The sequence below is a fragment of the Sciurus vulgaris genome (assembly GCF_902686455.1).
Source record: "Sciurus vulgaris genome assembly, chromosome: 5".
NCBI lineage: Eukaryota > Metazoa > Chordata > Mammalia > Rodentia > Sciuridae > Sciurus > Sciurus vulgaris.
In genome coordinates, this window is record NC_136465.1 from 73,827,612 (window position 1) to 73,845,042 (window position 17,431).

The 17,431-nt window shown below is 48.3% G+C and overlaps 1 protein-coding gene and 1 long non-coding RNA gene across 2 annotated transcripts; one reads left to right on the top strand and one right to left on the bottom strand.

The window, feature by feature from the left end:
* The first annotated feature begins 552 nt into the window (after window positions 1-552).
* Window positions 553-16,802, top strand: LOC306661848. The gene is made up of 4 exons (XR_013763980.1): window positions 553-677; window positions 2,643-2,758; window positions 4,459-4,604; window positions 15,793-16,802. It is a non-coding gene; the product is annotated as an uncharacterized lncRNA (long non-coding RNA).
* PIANP (PILR alpha associated neural protein) lies at window positions 4,901-11,211 on the bottom strand. Its single transcript, XM_079141105.1, has 6 exons — window positions 10,939-11,211; window positions 8,757-8,816; window positions 7,983-8,491; window positions 7,149-7,230; window positions 6,161-6,382; window positions 4,901-5,818 (listed from the first exon to the last, which is right to left on the bottom strand). The coding sequence occupies exons 2-6, from the start codon at window positions 8,771-8,773 to the stop codon at window positions 5,797-5,799; spliced, it is 852 nt and encodes a 283-aa protein (XP_078997231.1). The 5' UTR covers window positions 8,774-8,816; window positions 10,939-11,211; the 3' UTR covers window positions 4,901-5,796.
* Window positions 16,803-17,431: the final 629 nt, after the last annotated feature.

Here is a 17,431-nt window from a genome sequence, read left to right on the forward strand (position 1 = left end):
TTTGCTGGGAAAGGAGGGAGCGAGTGGGGTGGGAGGATCAGGAGGGGCGAGGGAGGAGGGTGAGCGCGAGGCGGAACGCGCGGGCACGCACTTCAGGCGCGAGACAGACACACACACTCACACGTACGGAATGCGCGCGAGACACCCGCAGGGCGGGGGCGCGAAGCAGTGGGTGGCCCCCCTCCCTCCTTAACACTTACCCGGAAGTGGTGCTGCAGCTCGTGCTCCCGGGAACCCCAATTCCTACACGCCCCCCTCCCTCCCTCCCTCCCCCCCACAGGCTCAGAGAGGAGTCGCTGCGGAGAGAAGGCGGGAGCGCCGGAAACGAAAAGGGGGGGAGGGAGGGAAATAGCTAGGTAGGGGGAGCGGCAATGAGGAAAGGGGGGGAGTGCAAAGGCCGAGTCACTTCCGGGAGCGGCCCGAATACATCCGGCGCTTCTAGCGCTCCTGGATACTCAGGGCGGAAGTTACGACAAGTAGGGGCGGAAGTGGCTTCTGCCCAAGAGCAGAACCCTCAGTGAATGTGACGCCGTAACGGAAGTGAAGGCGGGTCCTGTTAAGGGCAGAAGCTGAACATTCAGAACTGTGGTACTGGGCTTCCGGAAGGGACTTCTGGGGAAGTGGGAGGGGTGGAAATGCTACAGGTTCATGAATTATGCATCAGGGTATGAGAGGAGGTATGGCTTCTTAAAAGGGTCCCGTTTCCTTTCCCTCAGGATGGATTAGTCTGATGTAGGAAGTCCCCCCCCATCCCCAATACCCTCAAGAATGTCTTAACGCTTTGAATATGCGAGAAAGGATAAGGATGTGTCAGTTTTCCAGAGTCCCTACTTAGACCCATAGAAATGACCCGGTCTTTAACCACAATCCTTACTCTTTGCTTTGGTCTGCTCTTCGCCTTCAACAACACCTCTGATCCCTTACCCTGTTTTACTTTTAAATATAACACTCTGCTACTTGATACAGTGTTTGCCCACCAAGGTACGAGAGCCGCGAGGGCAGGAACTTCGAATTGTTAAGTGATCTAGCCTCAGATCCTGGCACTCAAGCGATTAGTAAACGTTTGTTTCGTTAGTGAGTTACAGTTCATTATGAAAATCTAATATGAACTCTTCCAGGAAGTCTCCTCTGATTGCACCAACTCCCAAAAGAGTTCTGAATTCCCACAGCCTTAACTTTTAATGCTATCTTAATTGTTTTTGTATGTGATTCCCAAGCAAGATTGTCAACTACACTTTGCTGAACGAATAGTAGATGCTGAATAAATATACATATTATTTTAGTAAATGAGTGCTGCCACAAACCTGCACCATGATCTGGTCAGAATTCCTCTGGTTCAGCTTTCTTTTAACTGAAGCAGAATTGAGGTACACCGAATTAACAGTAATGATCCCTTTCCAAAAAAAAAAAAAAAAAACTGACAAATAATTATAATGCCTGTTTTACAGAAAACAAGATTGAAGATTTAAGTGATTCTTCCCCCTTTCCATAATCAGGAAGCTGCAAAAGATACTTTTAAATATTTAAATTGATGATGTATAGCTTTGGTTTATAATTGTAGTTTGTATCTTTTTAAAGGTGTCTACTCCCTTTATCACATCTTTTTAGACTCAGACTCAGTATGTGTTGACTAGCAACAGTTGGTAAGATGAAGAACTTAATGGGTTGGATGTGTCTTGCCTGGATTTTATTATTATTCAGTACTGAATTAAACCCATGGCCTTGGACATGCTAGGCAAGCACTGTACCACTGAGCAACTCTCTCAATCTTTTTCATTTTGAAGCAGATTCTCTCTAAATTGTCCAGCCCAGCCCCAAACTTGCAATCATTTTGCCTTAGCCTGGATTACAGGCATGCACTACCATCCCTGGCTGCTGCATGGGTAACTGATGACTGATTCAAGATACTGACTTTGGGCTGATATAGAAAAGTAGAAGAAAATAATAGTAATCACAATAAGTCTTGGTTCTCCTGTTTTTCTATGTACATTAATTAGTTAGCTACTTCCTGAGCTTAAAATCCTCTGTCAACCCTGCTCCTGCCCTTGCTTTAAGAAGCAAGTTTTAAATGCTTTGAACTCCCTAGAGCAAAGCTTTGGAGCAATAAATGGGCATGGGGGAGGAGGGCTGTTAATTTTAGCTATGGGTTCTCCAGCTGGCACACTCCATCTTGAATCACTTCCACACCCTGAGCTCTGCCTGGGAGATCCCTCCTCTTGGGGGCTTCCCCATCCTCTGGTTAGGTCTGAGCCACAATGGAAAGCATTCCAGAAACATGCTTAGGAGAAACCTGGTTGAGTCATTTGGTGTATGGCCCAGGAGGCAAAGAAAGCATTGTGATGTTAGATGCTTTTGCCAGTGGTGCCTGCCATGTGTGGCCTCCAAGAAACTTTCAGTTCCCCAAAAAGCCATATGGTCATTATTTTGTTCTTGGCTTCTGAGTCTTCTATTACTTGCGTCTTCCCAAGGCCCCATAGTCTGTTCCAATTCTAGGAGAGAATTGTTAGGGTCTGTTCCCCAGGACTTCATACTTGATGCCATTTCTTTCTTGCTTTTCTTTTTCACAATACTGGGAATTAAACCCAGGGCACTCTGTCATTGAACTACATCCCCAGGCCTTTTTAATTTTTATTTTGAGACAGGGTCTCATTAGGCTGGCCAGGCTGATCTTGAACTTGTGATCCTCCTCCCTCAGCCTTCTGAGTTGCTGGGATTACAGGCATGCACAGTGATGCCTGGTACCTCATGCCTTTTCATGGTTAGTATAACGATGTGACTTAATCTGGGATAATTCCTCTAGAACACTCTAGAAATCTAGAATGTTTCCTTTCTCTTGTCTTTCCAGCCATTTGACTTCCCATGGGGAAAGGGGACATTTAAGGAGAGGGAACAAGTGAGGACTTCCAGTGTCTTGCTGGTGTATTTTAATTTATTTAAATTTAGGGAAACAGCAGGCTAATCAGGCAATAATTAATTCCCTCATCATTAGGGGCCTTCATGTGTACCTTTTGCATATGGATGAGCTGCAGGGTCACTCTGTCCCTCTGAAGGGAGACTGTTGCTGAAGGTGAGAGTCCAGTAAGCTCTCCAGGCACTTGAGTCAAGTATCTTTCTGTGCAGGTGCCCCACCCTCCGCACCAAGAACTGGATTCATTTGGCTGAAAGCAGGAAAGGTTAATGGGGCTAACTTTCCCAGCCTCCTTAGATTCTCCACAGCCCATCAGCACCTCATCCTGTACACTCAGATTCCCTCCAGCCCTCTCTTCCATCAGCTGCATGTTGTAATCTCTTGGGGTGGGGGTAGGGGGCTGGGTTGATGCAGCCCTCCTCAGAAGGCTTGTTTGCCTTGCACCTCTGCTTTGCATTGGTTCATCACTGCAGGACCCTGTTTGCTTCTTTCCTTTGAGTCAGTCCATCTTTTTTGAGGGAGTTTGAGGCCCTGGACATATATTCTGCTCCAGTCCTGAGAAATACACTTCTTCCTCCCCACAATCACCATTGTATACTGCAGGGACTCAGTAAAGCTCCCTAACACCTAAAGCACATACCTACTAACATATACACTCCCAATTCTAGTGTCAAAGATAAACACACAAAAGCAGGAACAGTCCTAGACAGCCCACACTGTTCTCTTGCATACTACACTGTCTTCTATTCTCCCTGGGGCTACCCCATTTCCAGGGAGCAGGTGGGGCACAGATGGGGGTGGGGAATGGGACCTGGGTGGTTACCATGGCAACAGAGCCTAGCAACAGCTGAGAAGCTGATGTGTGGGCTTTCCTAGGGCTGTTACAAGAGCCAAACCTAGAATTGGGGCCTGAGGTGACTGATCCCAGCTGGGCAGCCTGTGTTCCCTCCCCTAAACACACCCCTTGATTCCACCCCCACACCCCAGCAGTGCCTCTTTCTCAGAGAGGGCACAGTAGGGAAAGCTAATGAGCTAACCACAGGGCTTCTAATGCTGCACAGTTTTGGGGGGCAACTGTGGTGGGGGCAGGTTAGGGAGCAAGACTGAAAATAAACATAGCAGCACAGCCTCTTTCCTATGGCTCAGTTACATTTCTTTTCCTTTGCTCCATTTTTATTTTCCTTTCACCCTTTACCCTCCATCTGTCTGAGAAACTCTTCCTTTTCTGGCTTACTCCATTGCCTTTCCTTCTGCATAATTTCCCCCTTTTCTCTCTTCTTTCTTTTGGTGTCTCATGACCTTCACTGACAAGGAACAAGCAAGCCATGTTTCTGATTCCAGTTTTTCTCTTCCATTGCTCCTCATGAGGATGTTTCCCTTTAGTTCCTCTCCCTTTTCCCCTCCTTCCACTCTGTCCCAAGTTAAAACCCCCATCAGTCCCCTGATGTAGGTAAAGCAGGCCACGTTACATCCAGCCTGGAGGAGTTTTCCACCTCATCCTTATTTTCACCCCTCTTTCCTGCCCACCCCTTCTCCTCTTCTCTCTACAGGGGTGATAAGGCAGAACCAGGGGACTCAAGTATCTTGCAAAGGCTTTATTTGAAAATTTTGAAACTTACATCCCACAAGAATTCAAGATTATCACCACAAGAAGAAAGAGATAATACAAAAATATATATCACAGCATAGGAGCCAGGTAAGAGGGCAAGAAGGAAGGTGGAAAAATTGGTGAGAAGTAGGGAAGGACCTGAGGAGGGGGAGAGGGCAAAAGGCAAAAGGAGAAGGATGAAGAAGGGAGAAAGGAAGGGAAGGGGTAGATGTGGAGGCAGAACTCCGGATGGCCTTGAACCAGCTGGCTCCAGTCCCTGGCAGCCTAGGTGAAGTGAGGGAGGCCCTAAGGGAGGCTGGGAAGTGGAGAACTGGCTCTGGGGCTCTGAATTCCAGAGAGTCAGAGTCTCTCTCTCTCTCTCTTTCTCCCCCCACCCCCTCTCTCTCTCTCCCTCTCTCTCTCTCTCTCTCTCTCTCTCTCACACACACACACACACACACACACACACACACACACACACAATCAGGACAGACGAGACAAAAGGGACTTGGGAGGGAGGGAAGGACTACTGGGAGTCCCTTTCTCATGTAGTGCAGCGGGTGACTCCCCAAAATCCATCTTTCAGACAACAGAATTAGCAATGGGGCCTCACTACCCACATACCCATGGGGGAGCCCTCGGGGTAATGCCAGCGCCCTTGGCATGGAATGGTAAGACAGTGAAACTCGTGACATGGAATGGGATGGCGCCATGACAGAGGAGGGCATGAGGAGCCCCCAGCTCACCACCAACCCACCTCTGGAGCAGCATGCAGGAGCCACAAAAACTAGACCAGTGGGTGTTTGAGGCAGAGAGTGAGTACGCCACACTAAGCCACAACATTGGGTCAGAAATGCACAGGAGAGGTGAGGTGTGCATGAAAATGGACTGCTGAGTGACTGAGATGGGTATAGAGGAGGGAGAGAGAAAATGTGAAACAAGAGGGAGAATGTGAGCAGTCACTGAGCAAAGAGATGTGGATGGGGAGAGGGTGCAGAAGAGTGGCCATAAAGAGCATGAGTATGTGCAGTGGCCTGTGAGGATGGAGGTGAATGTGCAAGGCTTTCATGTGAGTGTGCGAGAGTAAGGATGGGGGACCCAAAGTCACAAGTATGTGAAGCCCCCAACTGCAGGAGAGTGGGCAGGAATGCTTGCCCCTGGGGCCACTGAGTGTTCCAGGTGGTGTGCAAGGGCAGGAGCCCGGAGCCCCTATGGCCCCAGCTGCCCCACCCTCAGTGGATGGCGGCTATGCAGGCCCCTTGGCCTCCTTGGCAGCACCCCAACATGGGGGGGGGGTGCATCACAGATTCACCAGGGGAATCCTGAGAGGAAGAGGGAAAGGGCACAGTCAGGAACCAAGGGGTAGGCCACAATTGAAGGGGAAGTTCAAGACAGAGAAGGGACTCAAGGTTAAGAGGGCAGAGCAGAAATTAAAGGTCAGCATGAAAATAGGACACAGAGCCTGAGAGAGTGGGAGAAGGAAGGGCCCACCCTAGAGAGGAGCTGGCCTGGTCCCCCTTAGGAAGGCCTGGGACCAGACTGGGAAAGAAAGCCAAGGGATGTGGAAGGCCAAGCCACCCCCCAAGGGAGCATCCCCATCCCATCTCTGGGAACCTAAGTTGCCTTCCCTCCTCGCCCTCCCATCCCATTGCCCCTGCCCTCACCGGTTCAACTGGAAGGCTGGAGCCCCCTTGGGCTGGGGCATCCCAGGCCGGGGTCCCCCTCGGGGCTCCTCATGGTCAGGGGTGGGGGTGGGCGAATCCCCGAAGGCCCCCAGCACAGTGACTCCAGCCGGGGACAGGTCCGTCAGTGGCTGCTGGCTTTCCTCCTGCCTTAGGGCACCTTGCTGTCCCGAGGGCCTGCGCCGCTTCTGGCTGCGGTCCCAGCTGGTGCATGGGAAGGAAAGATGTCCTCACACATACTCAGGTAGCCCCCATTCTGGGCCTATAGCACTGGTCACCCCAGCCTCTCCAGGCACCTCCTATATCCTACAGCAAAGAAACTGGCCTCTGACAGTTCCCTGTACTAAATCTCCTGGGACTATAGGCCCATAAAACCATTCCCAGGGGCTCAGGAATGTAAACCATGCTCCCAACCTGATCCAGATCCACAAGATTAGTATCCTCTCCCCCACCAACACAGAGATCCTTAAATTTGCCCACTTCCCCATGCATGCCCAAAAAAGTAATTTCTCTTCTCCGCACATTGGCACATTTAGTTCTAGTTCAAAGTCAGCTAATGACCTGGACACCTGAGTCTAATGATTCTCTCAGTAAAGTGTGAAGGACTGAGCGACCCATTATTAAGTATACGCAGAGAAAGCTCCAGATTTTCTTCCTTCAGCTTGGTAGCTCTAAGAAGGAGCCCTGCAGCCTGGATCAGATTTTTGTGTCTTGGAGGAATGCCCCCAGTATACCTAAATAATGCCCTTTTCCTTTCATTATCCTTGTATTTCTCTGTAAGACAGAATCTGCACTGATTCACTGTTTTCCCCTACTCAAATCACTACCTTTCCCAAGGTCTTGCCTTCATCCACTGTTTCCTACCCAAATCCAGCAAAATTGCTGCCCTTGTCCCCTCCCTTCTTTCAGCCTCCAAACATTTGCAAACATTCAGTCCCCAACTACCATCAACTTTCTCCCCACAGCTTACCAAAACTTGAAGATGATGCCAGTAGCCACAAGAACAATGATGATGGAGATGGTGATTGTGACATAGAGCTGGGGGTCCACACCTGATTGGGGTGGGGAGAAAGTTGTAGGGAGGCCTGAGGAGGTAGGAGCCAAGAGGCAGTGGGGGTGGGGTTAGACTAAGGAGTATTGCTGTGTGAACCCACATTGCTCAACTCTTTCTGCTTCTCTGAAGCCTCCCTCTTTATTCTTATCACCAGCTTTCACAAGTCCTCAGCTCTTTTCCACTTTCCCAAACGTATTTCACCAAACCTTACATATACATGTGATTAGGATGAGTACCAATATCAGAGAGAACATACCTCTCTGCATAGAAACTAGGGGGTGGAAGTGTCCTAGTCTCTGCCCTGTCTTGACCCCATACCACTGCCCTGTCCCTCCACTGGCACTCCCTGAGCCAAGATATCACCCTGGGAGTCCTCTTTCTCCATGGTGTACCTCTGTCTGGATACTCCCTCTGTTTTCAAGGTCCAGCTCAAATGTTAATTCTCCGAAGCTGTCCTGATCCCCAGGCATAAGTAGTCTCTCACTTCTCTAATTTCCTAACAACAGGCTGTTCCTGCCTCTGTTAGAGCATTTATTATGTTGACTCATCCCTGAGTGTTTACACATCTGTCTTCTCCAGTGGTCCTGTATTCCTTGAGGGCTTAGAAAACATCTTCATCTCTGCATTCTTGCCAGCATAGAGCCTGACACATTCACTGAAGAAAGTCATAGATAAGGCCTCTATATCTGTCCCTAGAGTATTCACCCAGCCTCCCTACCCCTCATATCCCTACCATTCTTGCCCCCTCACCTTCTCCATGCCCCCATAGGAATGGCCTCAGGGTAGCAGGTGTTTCTCCAAGGATGAGCCCATCTCCATCATCCCGCATGGAGTCTGAGTTGGGATGTGGGGTAGCCAGCCCATGGGGGGCTGCAAAACCATAGTCCAGGGGCAGAAATCCAGGATTAACTGAGTTGGGGTCCCCCCCATCCTCTCGAGACACTGTGGGGCCCCACACAATAGCCCAGGGGTACTGAGATGAGGGAGGCCCCTCCTCAAAGCCTGATGGGGTGGCAGGGGGCGCTGTGCCTGGCAGAACTTGCCGACGTGATCTTGGAACCCGAGGGGATCGACTTGGTGGAGGTGCCCGCTCCCAAATGCACACATGTCGTGGAGCTGAGGGGCCACCCCGGGCACAGGGGGGGCGGGCTGGAGCTGGTGGGGTTCGAGGGGAGGAGGAGGAGCCCTGAGCAGGCGCTGGGAGGGGCAGTAACAGCAGTGGCCACAGAGGAAGGAAATGGGACAGCAGCAGAGCAGGCCTGCAAGAAGGGAGAGAAAATGGGTTGAGACACAGGCCCACTGTGGGCCTGTGTAGAGAGAGGACTTGCTCTCACTAGAAATCCCAGGCTGCCTCCCTCCAGGTTTCTGTGAGAGCAGGTGGGCCTTGGGAAAGCTCTGGCCTCATTTCCCTGTCATCTTAGGGGCTAGCCCCCAGGATGGAAGGCTATGAGTGAGCCTAGATAGGAAAGGGCCAGGCCCCCAGGGAAAGTGGTCTCCAAGCTCCCTCTGCTGGGCCAAACTTACCACATCCTGGACTCCATGTCTGAGGTCTTCCTCAGCTGTGACCCAGATTTTCAGCCTTTACTGGGGGGGAAGAAGGGTAGTCACACCACAGCCCTGCCCTGGGTACTTCCCAGCTCTTTCATCCACCAGTTTTATTCCCATCTCCCTTCCCAGGCTGAATGACTGCCAGCCATGCTGCTGTCTCCAGGATCCACTGCTTCTTCACATTCTTTTAGGGAAAAAAAACATTCTAAAGGGGTTCCCTGGCTAGCCCCCAGCCCCATCCACAACTTCCCAGGTCCCTGTTACCTCCCTGTCCCAAGGTCTCTACTCTTGCTTCTCTGGCTTCCTTCCTTCTCACTTCCTCTGCCCACAGCTCTAGGCTTTTCTTGGATCTTAATTTAGAGCCAAGAACCTTGTGATTCCTTGAGCACCTACCACTAGGGAGGGAGTCTCGGGGTTGGGGGAGGGAAGAGAAGGCAATCCCAGTGAGTATATGTATGTGTTTGCACAGGAGAGCCTTCCAACGCTCCCACCCCATTTGTAGTCCTAGGCATTTCTCTTATGATCTGCCCCAGGAGTCATCTGCATCTTCAGGAAAGAGAGAGGAAGAGTTGGAGTAAAGGAAGGAAAAACAGAGAAAGAGGTGGATGGGAGAAAAACTACAGAATATGATTTTTGCTCTTAATGTTTAATCATCCAAATGCATAGGTGCCCTCTAAAGAGAGAAGCCACCCCCTCAAATGTAGCTTTCCTGGGTAGAGTCCTGGGAGAATCTGGATGGTAGCTTTTGAAAGAGGGGCAAGTTCTCCGAGGTGAGGGTGGTAGATCCAGGAGGCAACCTCCCCAGAATGAATATAGATATGATGACCTGTGTTTTAAAATCTTCACATTGAATACTCTTAGGGAATAGCAAGGGAATAAGATGAGCAAGTTTGGGCTAGGGAATTGGGGAAATGGGCAGTGGGGAGAGATGGGAAGTGGGTGAAGTGTTGGGAGAGGGAAGGCTGGTCAAGAGTGAGAAGAGAGGAGAAAGGCAAAAAGGAAGTAAGCCTACATAGAATGCAGGGTAAGGGAGAGCAAGCAGCCCTAAAAAGAACAGATGGGAGAGAGAAGTGAAGTGGGGGTACAGAAGACCAGAAATGTGAGGAAGCTAAAGGGAGAAAAGGATAGGAGAAAAGGTCAGGGAAGGGTAATAGCAAAGAGGCAAGGGGCAGGAAGAGGAGGAGGAAGGGTCCAGGCAGAACAGTCAGAGAAGTGGAGAGAGTGGGAGGGGAAGAGAGAGAGAGGATAGGAAAGATAGGAGCTAGAGAGAAAGAAGTGAGAGAGGAGAGAAATTAATATAGAAGACATAATGAGGAAGGAACTGGGGGACAGAAACGGAATGGCAAAGATGGAGGAGTTGGAAATTGTTTTCTTCAAATTTAAAGGGATATGGAGACAGGCCTGGGGGCATGGTGAAGAGAGATGGGGAATGGAAGAGAGGGCTGAGGCAATGGTGAGAATGATACTAAAGGAGGGAAGGGAGCAATGGTAGAGAAAACCAGTGGAGCGGAGAAGGGCTCATCTGTGGCCACCGGACTCCAGGACCCAGTTGCCCATCCTCCTGGTGCATTCCCTACCACGGTCAACTCCAGTCCCTGCACCCCATACACGCTTTGGCCTTTGGTCACCCCCTCCAGGAAGCCCGCAGTACCCCGGCTGGCACGCCACCCCCACACTCTCCCGCTCCTCACCGACCTGTTGTGCGCAAGAGAGGAGCTGGGGGTGGGGCGGGAGCCTTAGGGTGCGGGAGCCGGGCCCATCCCCAGCATTGCCCCTAATCCGGACCTTTCTTCGGCCCTGCGCTCCCCGGAAAGGGCTGGAAAGCAGCGGGAGTGGGGAAAACCAGAAAAAAGGTAGTCGGCAAAGGGACTTGAAGGGAAGGGAATGCCGTAAGGAAAAAGGGGACCCGAGGCAGAAGGATGCCCAGAGCTGCAGGCAGAGCCAAAGGCTGGGTGGAAGCAGTCGCGGGAATGGTGACTGCTGCACCAGGGAGAGCAGGATGGAGTCAGGACGGTGGAGGAATGGAGGGCACGGTGGAGAACCAGCTCTTGAGGAATGGAGCTTGGGCCTGGCTAGGGACCGTGGAAAAGGGCGCGGAGCTTGGAAGGGCAGGGCTGGACTCCCTCCGTGTGGAGACGTGAGGGTCCCCTTCACTCACCTGCATGCCTGGTGCGGAGGCGAGAGGACTGCGGGCGTTCAGGGTTGCGTGGGACTCGGGGGTCGCTGAAGCGGGTGGGGCGGGAGGCATGGTCAGGAGGTTTGGCCCGCTACAAGGCGCTGGAGCCGGAGGGGGGCGGGCGCCCGGGGCGCGGGGCGGCGGCGGCGGGAGATGCTCGCCTCGGCTGGGTTCGACTCGGCTCGGCTGGGCTCGGCGTGGCGGCTTGAACAGCTTGGTCTCCGCCTCTCCCCCTCCCGTCTGTAGGCCACTCACTGGTTAACCCTCCTGCTGCCGCGCTGCAGAAGTCAGAGCCAGCAATTTCTTGGGTGGAGGATTGGAGAAGGCAGCGAGGGTTTGGAGAACGACCTCCAGTTCTTTAGGTTCTGATGGTGGGCTTTCCGCCCCTCACCCAACTCCGTGGACACGGATGATTGCCCCAGGTAGTTCTGAGATTCTGAGTCATCCAGTATTCCTGAGTCCTCAATTCTGTCTTGCTGTGGTAGAGAGGGGCCAAGCTCAAGGCTGGGGGGGGGGGGAGGGGCGGGGGGGGAACGGACATGCAGGGAGGGATTGGGTGGGGAGAAGACTGTACCACATCACTGGACTATCACAACATCCTTATCCCCTATTTCGCACTGACCCTGCTACAGCACATTCTCCCTGAAGCAACCAAATGATCTTTAAAATAAGTGGATCAGGTCCAAATTACTGTACTTGACTTTTCCAGCACTCATAATATCCAAACTCTTTACTGCGATTTACAAGACCCTATAAAACCTGGTCCCTGTATATCTCTGATTTTCTTTCCTAAAGATCTCTTTGGGGCTGGGGGGATAGCTCAGCTGGTAGAGTGCTTACCTCGAAAGCATCAAGGCCCTGAGTTCGATCCCTAGTACCGCAAAAAAAAAAAAAAAAAAAAAAAAAAAAGATCTCTTTGCCTCAACCTCAGTGGACCTGATCTAGAAGACAAGCTGAATCTACCTCAGAGACTTTACATTTGCTGTTCCTTCTGTCTGGAATACTCTTTCCTGGTTTTTCACAGTGACTCACTCTTTTGATTCCAGTTTCATTTAGCTCCAGTGTCTTCTGGGAGGCCTTCCCTAATCTCTCTACCAAATGTAGACTCCCCTACCCCTAGTTCTAACCCATCTTGTCCCATACTCTATATTAACCTGTTTGCCCTTGTTGCATTTCTAGGATACTGCACTCTTCCTAGTTGCCCTCCACTGACTGTTCTTAGTCTTCCTCAGCTCTGACCTCTAAACATTGGAGCCTTCTAGGGCTTGGCCTTCTCTTTCCACATTTTCTGTCCAGTGATCTCATCCAGTCCCAGGGCTTAAATACTATGTAAATGTCACTGAGTCCTAAATTTATATCCAGAGCACCAGACACATTTATCCAACAGCCTACTTGACATCTCCACTTGGATGTCTAATAGCTATGCAAAACTAATGTGACTAAAATAGATGTCTTGAACTCTCCCACCCCCAATCCATTGCTCTCCCAGTGTTCCCCATGCAGGAACATGACAACCCCTAGTTGTTCAGGCCAAAAACCGAGGATGATTTCCTTTCACTGATTCCTTCCTTATGTCTAGTCCAGTTCATCAGCAAATTCTATGGGCTCTGCATCCAGCATATGTCCTAAATCCATGCCCTTTTCTTCATCTTTGTTGCTATAGTCCTGATCCAAGCTATTGACTCTCATGTGGAATATCAGAGTAGCTTCCTTGCTGGTACCTCATTTCTGCCTTTGCCCTTTTCAAACTAGTCTTCACAATATTAGTAATATTTCAAAAATCTAAATTATATCATGCTTTTCCCTGTTTAAAAGTTTAAGTGGCTTTTTATTATACCTAGAATAAATCTGAACACCTAGTAAGGAGAAGCCCACCAACTTGTACTCCCATTCATACAGAAAGCCAAATCAGACTTCTTTGTGTGGGGTGGGGATTAGTACTGGAAGAATCAACCTAGAGCCTTGTATTTACTAGGTATATACTCTGCCACTGAGCTATAGCCCCAGCCCCTTTATTTTTTTTTATTTTAAAACAGGGTCTCCCTAAGTAGCCCAGATTGGTCTCAAACTTGATTCTCCCATCTCAACCTCCCAATTAGCTAGGGTTACAGGCCTGGGCCACCACACCTGGCTCAAACCAGACGTCTTTCTGTTCTAGAACATCAGAAACCATTCTCTTAGCAATCCTGCCCTTTGAGTCCCTCTTTCTGGAATGCTTTGCTACCCCTTTTTCCATCTTTACCTGGTTGACTCCTTCTTGCCATTCATGTCTCTACTCAGAATCTAAAGTGGAGAGCTGGGGGCATATCTCAGTAATAAAGCATTTGCCTTGCATGCAAGGGTCCTGGTTTGATCCCCAGCACTACACATGCACACACAGAATCTAAAGTGGTCCCCTTGCTCTACTTCATCAGTATGTTTCATTGTCTTTCACTCCCATTGCTTTCTGAAATGATCTTATGTCTGTTTAATGTCTGTCCCCAGACATTAAACATTGATATCAAAGACTTCATTTTTCTTGTTCAATGTTTATTGCTTCCTGAACTCCTTCTAGGACCCTTGATCACTCTAAACTCTTTTCCTTCTCTCCTCTGTTCTCATCCTGCCTTTCCTGTCTATCTGCCTGCACTCCCTGATCTCTGCCCTGTGCCCACAGCTTCAGGTTAAGTCTCTGCTGACATGTACACCCTTCCAGGCGCTCCCCCTTTCTCTGCCGCATTATTACTATCATTAGCCAGGCCTCCTGCCTCCCGGAAGGAAGCCTGCTGTTCTGACCAACATCTGCAAAGACTGCCCTCCTCCTTGTCTGTCCCTGATAGCCCTTCTTGAAGTCAAAATAGCAAGTAAGTGAGCCATCCTCTCAGGGTCTCCCAGTGGCATATTAGATGGGATTGGGATGGAGCCATGTGAGGTAGTTTGTGTGACTCCTGCTACATCCTGGTCCCCAGTGAGCCCAGTGCATCCTGAGGATATCCTGTCAGTAAACTCATCATGTGACCGGTGTGGATCGGTCACATTTATCAGGTGAATAGTCACTTCAGTGTAAATCCCTTTATCAGCTAGGCATGGTGGTACACACCTGTATCTCAATGGCTGGGAGGCTGAAGTGGGAGGATTGCAAGTTCAAAGCCAGCCTCATCAATTTATTGAGGCCCTAAGCAATTTAGTGAGAATCCTGTCCCCCCACCAAAAAATAAAAAGGTCTGGAGATGTAGCTTAGCCTCTGGGTTCAATCCCTGTCCCCCACCCAAACAACAACAACAACAAAGTCACCACTGACTTTGTAGAGTTTATTATTTAGTAAGGAAGACAATAAAATATAGAGTGATAGGCTGGGGCATGGCTTAGTGGTAAAGTGGTCCTGAGTTCAATCCCCAGAAGTCCTCTCATTCTGCAGTATCTTTATCATAATCTCTGGACTCAAGTATGGATCTCAGTGTCTGTCAGGGTGAATTTCTGTTTTCTCTCTTCAAATGTCCAGTGTCCTGAACTCTTTTTCCTTTCAGCTAATCTTGCTTGCTGCTTTTTTGAGAAAACAGACAAAAGCAGAGAAAATCTTTTCCACTCCTACCACCACCTCCCAGCCCTGCTATTCCTCCTATGGGGATCCCAGACCCTGTCACCCATTCAAATATATTACTTTAGTGACTGCCCCTCCCTCTCCTACAGCACCACTTTTCTCTTTTCTACTTGGTTATTGCCAGCAGCATGCAAGCATGCTATAATTTCCCCCACCTTAAAACAAATCCTCCTCAGCTATGTGTTTGACTCCAGCAACTCCACTGCTCTGCTTTTCATTACAGCAAAGCTTTCTCAGAAGATGGCTTCCATTTGCCCTCTCTACGCTTCCCCCTCCCATTCTTCACTTCTCTCTTTTCAACTCAAATCTAAACAGTTTAATTTTTGAAATTCTCTATTTTGAATTGGTAATACATTTGCATGTTTAAAGTAATGCTTTAAATTTATAGAAAGGTATAAAGTGAAAGTTTTCACCCCACCCAATTCCCTTCCAATTCTCCCATCCTTGATCCCATTGTGACTCATTTCTATGTTTTCTTCCAGAGTTTCTTTGTGTATACATAAAGAAATAGCAATATAAATTTTCTCTCCCCCTTCTCTTCCATCCCCCCCATTCCTTCTCTCTTTCTCTCTCTTGTACTCTTTCTATGCAACACTGGAGGTTGAACTGAGGGTGCTTCACCTTAAGTTACATCCCCAGTCCTTTTTGATTTTTATTTTGAGACAAGGTCTCACAAAGTTGCAGAGCCTGGCCTCAAACTTGCAATCCTCCTGCCTCAGTCTCCCAAGTCACTGGGATTGCAGGTGTGTATCACCATGCCCAGCTTTTAACCAATTCCAGGTGTACAGTTCAGTGGTATTAAATACATTCATAATGTCATACAGTCATCACCACCATCTCCATAACTTCTTTTTATTTTGTAAAACTAAAACTCCATACCCTTTAAACAATAACTCTCCAGTACTGCTCTACCCTCCCCAGCCCCTGGCAACCACAATTCTACTCTCTGACTCTATGATTTTGATCACCATCTAACCCAAGGACTAACATTTGCCAATGACTTGCATCCATGAGATTCCTCCATCCTCTCATCCCCTAGCTTAGCTTCTTTCTGTAATTACTATCCCTGAATTTTTTTTTTACCATTTTATTGTTTTCAGTCCTTTTTATTTGTTCTAATTAGTTACACATGACAGTAGAATGTAATTTGATACATCATATATAGATGAAATAGAATTTCTCATTTTTCTGGTTGTACATGATGTAGTGTTTTAAGCCTTTTTACTGTTGTCTATTTTTCTTTTTTTTATTCGAAGGTCCCTTACTGCTTCTGCTTCCGTGAATTGTCAAGACCAAGAGAAAAGAGAGGGGAACCAGTGGGCACAGGGAGGGATCCTCTCCACAATATTCCCATTTATACACAGAACTAAATAGACAAACACAGAAATTGACAGCATGGGATGGGGGAGGGGCAGGTAGGAAGTAGGAGTGTCATTAAAAAAATACATGCCCCCCCAAAAAATTGGGTGCCTAGGGGAAGACTTGGTCTGTTTCAACCCAAGAGGAATCAAAAGCTCAAAAGCAGTTTGGGAACGCCAGAACCATCAGGGATGGAGGGAGGAGGAAGGTCCTGGAGGTCGGAGGCTCTTTGGCAAATAGGGTGAAGGTAATGCCCTACCCCTGCTGGGATCCCCCCAGCCCCTCCAGTGTGGCAGGAAGGGGGCACCCTGCAACCCCATAAGGCAGGTCTGGGGCTGCAGGATGCTCCAAGCAGGGGGCTGGAGGGGACTCACAAAGACTTGCCCTCCAGAGAGATGAGAGCACTGCCCACCAGTTTTCATTTTGTTGTTTTAATAATATAATTTTCTCACAGATTGATACAAGCTTAAACAATATGTTGTTCAGTCTTACTTTCAAGTTCTATAAAAGTGATATTGCGTTATATGTAGTCTTCTGGCACGTTTACTTGTTTTTTCACTTAATGTTTCCAAGATTTATCCATATTGTTGCATGTATCTAGAGCATGTACTGAAATAAAATGTGCCACTGTATGATTATATCAGACATATCACAATTTGTTCTTCTGTTGATAGATTTATAAATTATTTACTTTTTATTATTATGAACATTATTGTATTTTTCTCCTGTGTATATGCAAGAGTTTTTCTAAAATGGGACTGCTAGGTCCCATTTTGATAATCTTGATAGATAATGACATGTTGTTTCCATTTGTTCTCCTTTCATCATCAGTAGTTGAGTCCTCATTGACCTACATTCTCTCCAGCACTTGTATTTTTAGACTTCTTAGTTATTTTGCCAGTCCTGAAAGTATATAATAGTGTATCATTTTGGTTTTGTTGATCATTTCTAATTACTAATGCATTTGAGCCCCTTTTTTTAAAACAATTATTTTTAGTTGTAGATGGACATAATACCTTCTTTTTTTTTTTTTTTTTTTTTTTTTTTTTGCGGTGCTGGGGATTGAACCCAGGGTCTCGAACTTGGGAGGCAAGCACTCTATCAACTGAGCTATATTCCCAGCCCACCTTTATTTTTTATTTATTTTTATGTGATGCTGAGGATGGAACCCAGTGCCTCATGCATTCCAGGTGAGCACTCCACTGCTGAGCCACAGCCACAGCCTCCCAGTTGAGCCTCTTTTTCTATGCTTATTAGCTCTTAATTTTTCCTGGGAAATACCTGGCAATTTGGGATATTTTTGTTTGGTATTTTTGTTGTTGTTTTGTTTTTCCTTATTGGTTTGTAGTTTTTTAATATATTCTGGACACTAATTTGTGTGTGTGTGTGTGTGTGTGTGTGTGTGTGTGTGTGTGTATGTGTGTGTGTAGACAGGGGATTGAACCCAGGGCTTTATACATGCTAGGTAAGTGCTCCACTGCTGAGCTATATCCCAAGTCCTTTTTCTTTTTTGGTAATTTTGGTCTCAAAATGAGT